This window comes from Procambarus clarkii, chromosome 4 (genome assembly GCF_040958095.1).
Source record: "Procambarus clarkii isolate CNS0578487 chromosome 4, FALCON_Pclarkii_2.0, whole genome shotgun sequence".
In the NCBI taxonomy this organism is placed as follows: Eukaryota; Metazoa; Arthropoda; class Malacostraca; order Decapoda; family Cambaridae; genus Procambarus; species Procambarus clarkii.
The window spans coordinates 44310058-44319116 of NC_091153.1; the positions used below are offsets into that span (position 1 = coordinate 44310058).

Sequence of the window (9059 nt, forward strand, 5' to 3'; positions counted from 1 at the left end):
CACCTCAGCTCCCAGCACAGCCGGGACAGACGGCGAGGGTGCAGGGACCGGGACAGACACAGCAGAGGAAGAACTGGAAGACGAGGGGACCGAGCAAACGGCAGGCGGAAGAGGCTCAGGGACACCAGCTGGAGCACTAGGCGAGGACCCAACCTCCGGAGGAGACGCGGCAACAACATGGGGCGCAACAGGCGGAGCAACAGCTGCTACAGAGGGCACCTCCTCAGCCGAAGAGACGTCCATACCCACCGAATCATCCCCCACAGGAAGGGGCGGGAAATCCTCCTCACTGAAGAGGTTCACTGGTGCAACAGGAGGCGCAGAACAGTCAGCAGCCTGATGGCCCAAAAGACCACAACGATAACACGTCCGCGGCTGACGGGCGTAAAACACCCGAACGTTGAACCCCATAAGGCGCACAGAGGACGGAATATCCGCCCGGAGTCTCATGCCCAGGGTGCGAATGTTAGACCTCACACCCTTAAGAGGACTAGAAGACACCACGTTCACTCTCACACTAACAACTGCGCCAAACCGCCCGAAATACCGCCGTAGCAGAGCCTCTGGAAACTCCAAGGGAGCCCCATGCACACTGATGTAAGTAAGTGCACCACTTCTATCCGAGAGGGTGACAGTGCCCGCACCATCCGGCAGGGGCAGTGTCCGCCCCTCGTACCGCCGGAGAAAATCGCGATACGCCGCCTCCTCTGCAAACTTCACAATGGCCCTACGGGCCGTTACCAACTCTACCCCATAAATCGCAAACACAGGGACAGAGAGCAGTTCACAAGCCAGGGCAATCTCCGGGTAACCAGCCCGCACAGAGAACTCTAGTCCCACAGACTGAGCCCGGACGACTGGGGGTAGAGGGACCCCCATCGTAACGCCACGTCAGCACAGGCGAGCAGACACACACCCGCCCCCAACCGGCCGAAACGGGCAAACAACACCAAACTGCTGGAGCGCCGATTCAACACGTCCGCCCCGCACCGAAGCTAGGGCCAGACTCAATACGTTCTACGCATGCTTGCATGTAAAAAAAAAAAAAAAAAAAAAAAAAAAAAAAAAACTTGTATTGTCGTTAATTCTAGGTACTTGTGGCTGTCGTTGACCAAAAGCAACGACTGCCATATCCAGAATTTAAAGCAGTTTCCAAATATATTCATGTCCAATAAAGCAAAATAATTATATGTAAAGCACATGGAATGGAATTATCAGGAGAAAGCACCGAGCCATTACGACTATATAGCACTTGGAAGAGGTCAGGATAAGGATTAGGTATGGGACGGGGTAGGGGAAAGAATGGTGCCCAACCACTGGGACGGTCGGGGATTGAACGCCGATCTGCATGAAGCGAAACCGTCGCTCTACCGTCCAGCTCAAGTGGTTGGGCATAGGCACTTGGAAAAAGACTGAATGATAGCATTCAAAAGGCAAGATTAGTTCTGGCAATACAGAAATGGAGAATAGATTTAATAATTTGTTTTAGATCCCCAATCAGACGATCAGACGTCCTGTTGACAAGCAGGTTAATATTTTCTAATACTTCCTGAGGGAGTTAACTGTTATTGGCAGCACAAGGTGGAATGACTAACAATATTTGAAGAACACAGTTGAGTGGCGGGACCAAAGACCCAGAGCACAACCCTCGCATGCACAACTAGGTGAGTACAGCTCATCATGTTTATATTACCCAAGCTCGAATATTCTTATAGGCCGTGACGAGGGTTCGAACCTGCGTCCCAGAGCATTTATTCATTTGATGCATCACGATATTGTGATTTCTATGTGTATCGAATATTCTTTTCCATATATTTAACCTCCTTTAGTGTCAATAAAGCTCTTTCTCCTTTCCCCCCCCCCCCGCTCAACTACTTGGGCTGGACGGTAGAGCGACGGTCTCGCTTCATGCAGGTCGGCGTTCAATTCCCGACCGTCCAAGTGGTTGGGTACCATTCCTTCCCTCCCTCCCCCTTCCCATCCCAAAATCCTTATCCTGACCCCTTCCCAGTGCTATATAGTCGTAATGACTTGGCGCTTTCCCCCTGATAGTTCCCTTAGTTCCCCCCCCCCCTCCTGCACTTTTCAGCCTCTTATACATGCTGTATAACATTCAATCTATTATACACTCGAGTGCAACTCGCGAAATTCACAGGTAAACAAATGTCTACATATATCAAAATCACTCAATCAGTACGTCCAATAAAACCCTGTGACATCATGGTTTAAGATGGTGATTAACCATCTTAAAGGTGATTAAAGGTAAATCAGATGGTGATTAACCATCTTAAAGACGAACCATTCCCTCCCTGCTAACAGTAGTACCATGCTAAATGGCAGTTTCAGTTTTGCTGCCAGTTACATAGACGAGATAAAGATTAAAAGTTGAAAAGTTGTTTCATTACACTTTACGGTTGAAAACTTACCTCAATCACCTTAAAATGAATCCTTATTCTTCACTTATGGCAGAATATCTGTTCTTGATAGACAATAATCTTGATGTTTTCAATGCTAAAGAGGACAAATAATACTTTTATTTTTTTTTCCAGACACCATCATTGATCTCATTTGTTCAAGATTAGTGGTACTTAGGAGCTTGAGGCATTGGTCTTACAAGACTGATTATGCAGATCAGAGGTAATCCTGATGGGCAGAACCCAGGCAGTCCTGGTGGAGGCACTCAGAACTATTGTAGCCGAAGAGGGCGAGGAAGGGTCGCTCAGAATAGAGGTGGTCGTGGAGGGGAGCTGACGTTCAGAGGTGGTCGTGGAGGAGACCTGCCAATCAGAGGTGGTCGTGGATGGGACCTGCCGTTCATAGGTGGTCGTGGAGGAGACCTGCCGTTCAGAGGTGGTCGAGGAGGGGACCTGCCGTTCAGAGGTGGTCCTGGAGGGAGACCTGCCGTTCATAGGTGGTCGTGGAGGGAACCTGCCGTTCAGAGGTGGTCGAGGAGGGCACCTGCCGTTCAGAGGTGGTCGTGGAGGGAACCTGCCGTTCAGAGGTGGTCATGGATGGGACCTGCCGTTCAGAGGTGGTCGTGGAGGGAGCCTGCCGTTCAGAGGTGGTCGTGGAGGAGACCTGCCGTTCAGAGGTGGTCGTGGAGGAGACCTGCCATTCAGAGGTGGTCGTGGAGGGGACCTGCCGTTCATAGGTGGTCGTGGAGGGGACCTGCCGTTCATAGGTGGTCGTGGAGGGGACCTGCCGTTCAGAGGTGGTCGAGGAGGGGAGCTGACGTTCAGAGGTGGTCGTGGTCGTGGAGGAGACCTGCCGTTCAGAGGTGGTCGTGGAGGGGACCTGCCGGTCAGAGGTGGTCCTGGAGGTGACCTGCCGTTCAGAGGTGGTCGTGGAGGGGACCTGCCGTTCAGAGGTGGTCCTGGAGGTGACCTGCCGTTCAGAGGTGGTCGTGGAGGGACCTGCCGTTCAGAGGAGGTCGTGGAGGGACCTGCCGTTCAGAGGTGGTCGAGGAGGGGACCTGCCTCCTTTTGAAGTCCATGAAGACGCTCCTGATGTTCCCTGCATGCTCCTGAGGGAGGCGGATTCATAGCTGTGTCTGCCACGAATCCGGATTCCAGCATCATTTCTCTGTCATGCGAGAAATGTCCTCGTTTTCCTATAATGCGAGTCGTCAGAATATGATGAAGGGCGGCTCTTGAAAATAGTGTAGTGGCCTGCTGTTTATATCGTCAGGCAGTGCCATACTAAAGTGATTAGGCAGGATAGTTTGGTGAGAATCTTTTAAAGTGCCTCCACTGGTTCGATACCCACTCGCTAGAGTGACTTTGAATCTGATTCCAGTCTTCTTGATTGCCATTGAGAAGATTGAGATCTTGAGTGATATCATAGAATTCCGCGGTGACGAATCTTGCTGTGTTCTAAGGAAAGGAAGGGATATCTGCTGCATCTTTCTCAATCCATCTATAATATTCATGTGTTGGCTCCCAATCTCCTAATCGTTATCATTTCTCTCTCCCCATCATGCAAGCACTGCGTTCAGCGGCTTCTATCGACAGCCAAAGCAGCTAGAACAGGAACTAAAGAAGTTAGAGGGGCGGCTAGAAGCAGGCAGGCAAGGGGGATGTAGCCGGCTCTGGGTGTGGCCGGCTGGGGGTGTAGCCGGCTCTGGGTGTGGCCGGCTGGGGGTGTGGCCGGATAGGGGTGTGTCCGGTTGATGGTATGCGAAGCAGTACACGTTGAGGCAATCTGGCTGCATCTGTGGCAGGTGGGTCGGCTCTCTCTCTCTCTACCTTCTCCGGGGAAGTGCGTCTATCAGTCAGCTGAGATTGAATAACAAGGCGATCGGCTTCTTTTTGCTGCTGTCTGCTGCGCTTTTGCAGCTGTCTGCTACCTTTTTGCAGCTGTCTGCTACCTTTTTGCAGCTGTCTGCTGCCTTTTTGCAGCTGTCTGCTGCCTTGTTGCAGCTGTCTGCTGCCTTTTTGCAGCTGTCTGCTGCCTTTTTGCAGCTGTCTGCTGCCTTTTTGCAGCTGTCTGCTGCCTTTTTGCAGCTGTCTGCTGCCTTTTTGCAGCTGTCTGCTGCCTTTTTGCAGCTGTCTGCTGCCTTTTTGCAGCTGTCTGCTGCCTTTTTGCAGCTGTCTGCTGCCTTTTTGCAGCTGTCTGCTGCCTTTTTGCAGCTGTCTGCTGCCTTTTTGCAGCTGTCTGCTGCCGTCTGCAAAAGTGTGAAGGGGGGACGTAAAAGTTCCTTCTGAACCTCCACCATATGAATTGTTCCCGCTTCTCTGACTGCTTAACTTAATACACCCACCCCACCCCACCCTGCCTCACCCACACCACCCCACCCCACCCAGCCTCACCCACGCCCACGGTACCCCATTCCCGCTACGCCCACGCCCACAACACATTCCATATTCATAATTATCTCGCGTCAATTGGCTCTGCCATAGTTCCAACGTCGCTGTACCATCCCACGGGAAGAGCTTTGTTTGGTACAGTCACTGGGCTGAGGAGCAAGGAGGGGACATGGAAGGGAAGGTTCGTGTGTAAAGGAAGAGGGGTGTGTGGGGGAAAAAGGGAGGGGAGGGGGGGAGATGGAGAGTGTGGAGAGGGGGGGGGGGAAGTGGGGGTTAAATAAAAAAAAGCGATGGTTAAGGGTCAGTATTGTGTAGTTTGTTTGTTTTTCTTTGTATTGGCCAATGGTAAGGGAAGGTTGCGTGTGTGTGTTCTTGTTTGTGAGTGTGTACTCACCCATTTGTGCCTGTAGGATCGAGCTCTAGCTCTTGGACCGTTTGGTGTGTGTGTGTGTGTGTCTGTGTGTGTGTGTGTGTGTGTGTGTGTGTGTGTGCGTGTGTGCGTGTGCGTGTGCGTGTGTGTGTGTGTGTGTGTGTGTGTGTGTGTGTGTGTGTGTGTGTGTGTGTGTGTGTGTGTGTGACAGAAAGAGACAGACGAAAATACATCAAAATAAAAGAGAAAAATCCAAGAGCCTGAAAAACAGAAGAAGATCTTTGAAAGAGAGGAAGAAGAAAACGATGAAGGAACGAGAGAAAGAGAGAGAGAGAGAGAGAGAGAGGAAGAGGGAGAGAGAGTGAGAGGAAGAGGGAGAGAGAGAGAGAGAGAGAGGGAGAGAAGAAAAAAACGAATGAGACGAAAAGAAACACCAAGAGGAGAAAATGCAATACAAAAGTGGGAACAGGAGAGAGAGAGAGAGAGAGGGGGGGGGGGGGGTAAGAACAAAAAGAGAAAAAAGCCACAGAAGAAGAGAAACAGAGGGCTTGAAAGCGTTCGTATCTGGTGAAAGATTTTTTTTATCAACTGTCGACTTTTGTTGTGTTTTAATTGATATGCAAATCTGCTTTTAAAGTACAGAGGAGGGGAGAGGGGGGGAGGGGGGGCATGGAAATAGGGGGGGTAGGGAGCTGTTGTTCCGGAGTTGGGACGAGGGGATTGACATCTGCAAAAACTGATAATATGTGAATAAATCCCCAAGGGCTGTGATGTAGGTTTGAACCTCCGTCTGAGAGGATCCCAGACGCTGCCTTAATCGACTGAGCTACGACATGGTCAAAAGAATTGCAACCGGGAGTTCCACTGGAGTCACACGGATGTGTTCTGATACTATGTGTGTTTTGGCACTTTTGAAAGGCTGAACTTAATATTGCAATTCGTAAATGTCTGTGTAACGCGTTGTTGTGATAAGTGGTGTTGTGATAAGTGGTGTTGTGGTGTGGTGGTGTTGTGGTGTGGTGGTGGTGTTGTGGTGGTGGTGGTGTGGTGTTGTGGTGTGGTGGTGGTGTGGTGTTGTGGTGTGGTGGTGTTGTGGTGTGGTGGTGGTGTGGTGTTGTGGTGGTGGTGGTGTGGTGTTGTGGTGGTGGTGTGGTGTTGTGGTGTGGTGGTGTTGTGGTGTGGTGGTGGTGTGGTGTTGTGGTGTGGTGGTGTGGTGGTGGTGTGGTGGTGGTGTAGTGGTGTGGTGGTGTTGTGGTGTAGTGGTGTGGTGGTGTTGTGGTGTAGTGGTGTGGTGTTGTGGTGTGGTGTGGTGGTGTTGTGGTGTGGTGGTGTTGTGGTGTTGTGGTGTTGTGGTGTGGTGGTGGTGGTGTGGTGGTGGTGTGGTGTTGTGGTGTTGTTGTGGTGTAGTGGTGTGGTGTTGTGGTGTGGTGTGGTGGTGTGGTGGTGTTGTGGTGTGGTGGTGTTGTGGTGTGGTGGTGTTGTGGTGTAGTGGTGTGGTGGTGTTGTGGTGTAGTGGTGTGGTGTTGTGGTGTGGTGGTGTTGTGGTGTGGTGGTGTTGTGGTGTTGTGGTGTGGTGGTGGTGGTGTGGTGGTGGTGTGGTGTTGTGGTGTTGTGGTGTGGTGGTGTGGTGGTGGTGTGGTGTTGTGGTGTGGTGGTGGTGTGGTGTTGTGGTGTTGTGGTGTGGTGGTGGTGTGGTGGTGTGGTGTGGTGGTGGTGGTGTGGTGGTGTGGTGGTGGTGTGGTGTTGTGGTGTTGTGGTGTGGTGGTGTGGTGGTGTTGTGGTGTTGTGGTGTGGTGGTGTTGTGGTGTGGTGGTGGTGTGGTGGTGTTGTGGTGTGGTGGTGTTGTGGTGTTGTGGTGTGGTGGTGTGGTGTGGTGGTGGTGTGGTGTTGTGGTGTTGTGGTGTGGTGGTGTTGTGGTGTTGTGGTGTGGTGGTGTGGTGTGGTGGTGTGGTGGTGGTGTGGTGTTGTGGTGTTGTGGTTGTGGTGTTGTGGTGTGGTGGTGGTGTGGTGGTGTGGTGGTGTGGTGTATTTGCTGCTGTTCCTGCTGCTTTTCTTGTTGTTGTGTAGTAATCAGACTGAGGTCTGGCTGTTGTTGTTTAAGATTCGCTACTTGGAACAAAAAAGTTCCAAGTAGCACGGGCTATGGTGAGCCCGTTGTGGACTTACCTGGTACAGGAGCGGGGCTGTAACGTGTCTGGCTATTATTGATAACTTCTGATATACTGACGCATTGCCCCTGAAAGATGTTAAATGATGACGAGATGTGTTTCTAGTTTCAGAGGGAAGGAGGGAAGGGAGAGAGAGAGAGAGAGAGAGTGAGAGGGGGGGAAGGGGGAGAGGGGGAAGAGCGCTCGGGATTCCCTCTCGGAAGGAGAAGAGAGAGAGGGAAGGGGGGCGAGAGAGAGAGAGAGAAAGGGGAGAGAGAGCGAGAGAGAGAAAGGGGAGAGAGAGCGAGAGAGAGAAAGGGGAGAGAGAGAGAGAGAGGGAAGGGGGAGAGAGAGAGGAAAGAAGAGAGAGAGGGACGAAAGAAGAGAGAGGAAGAGAGAGAGAGAGGAAGAGAGAGAGAGAGAGAGGAAGAGAGGAAGAGAGAGAGGAAGAGAGAGAGAGAGGAAGAGAGAGAGGAAGAGAGAGAGAGAGAGAGAGATTGAGAGAGAGAGAGAGAGAAGAGAGAGAGAGAACTCCTGATCCGCCAAAGATTTACATTCTGAACACGTTTCTCAACTCTCAGGAATCCTCTGACGTCTATATTTGCGCGCGAAAATAAGGCTGATCCCGTCCCTAATGTTTTCATCCGGCAGTGTCCGAATCCTCGGCCATGACTTCTCTGACATAACACAGCAATTTATCCCTTTTCAACCCTTTATATAACATACCAAAAACACGCAAAACAATTTAGTAAATACAAAAAAAGAGAGTTAAAAGTTTGTGTTGTGTGAATCGTAGTAAAACAAAGCTTTGGAAAGAGTGAGTGTTTAGAGGGGGCGGGAAAAATGGGGAGAGATCGGACTAATCCGGAAAAGAAAAACAAGTCCTTTGTTCCCATCCGGTAGCCGTTCCCGCCAAACAATAAAGATTACCCCAGTGGCGCCCTAGTTGTCACCCCCTGTCACCTGGGGGATAGGAAGGGGGAGGGGGGGGGGACCTGTGGGGGTGAAAACGGGTGTTGTGGGGGGGGGGGGGGGGGAGAAGGATAAACATATGTTGTCCACTATATCCCAAGGATAACGGGTTATATTGGATCACGCATCGCGTAATGCATCGGTTTTTTTCTCGGAATTGATCATTTCGTTAAAGAAAAATATGCGACGGATTGGTGGAAAGTGAAAGCATTGTATTATTGACGTTTACCTGACAGCTGAGTGGACAGCGCTCGGGATTCGTAGTCCTGTGGTCCGGGGATCGATCCCCGGCAATGGTGGAAACAAATGAACAGTTTCTTTCACCCTTATGCCCTTGTTACCTGGCAGTAAATAGGTACCTGGGAGTTAATCAGCTGTTACGGGCTGCGTCCTTGGGATGGGTGGGGGGTGTCTGTGTGTGGAAAGTAGTTAGTAACAGTTAATTGATTGACAGTTGAGAGAGGGCCGAAAGAGCAGAGCTCAACCCCCGCAAGCACAACTAGGTGAATATAACTAGGTGAATATACAGCTGATACATCAAGGAGCTCCAGAAATAAATCCAATTACCAAGCTATTGTAGAACAATTTAATTAGCCGTCAATGGTGTCCCTAGCAACATGAAGGAATATGGAATATGAAAATTAATCCCCATAAAACACCTATGCAAAAGTGGATGAAAATTTGGTATAAGTAAAGTTGTTGTTCAAACCCAAAGCAGTGTTGGAAACAAAGATGGCTGCCTCTGTAAGGAACGACAATTCAGAA

General features: G+C 50.7%; 1 protein-coding gene across 1 annotated transcript; it reads right to left on the minus strand.

The window, feature by feature from the left end:
- Positions 1-4270: 4270 nt before the first annotated feature.
- LOC138371432 (sperm-specific protein Don juan-like) lies at positions 4271-4714 on the minus strand. Its single transcript, XM_069336279.1, has one exon. It carries the CDS (start codon positions 4712-4714, stop codon positions 4271-4273), a length of 444 nt encoding a protein of 147 aa, XP_069192380.1.
- Between the last annotated feature and the right edge of the window lie 4345 nt (positions 4715-9059).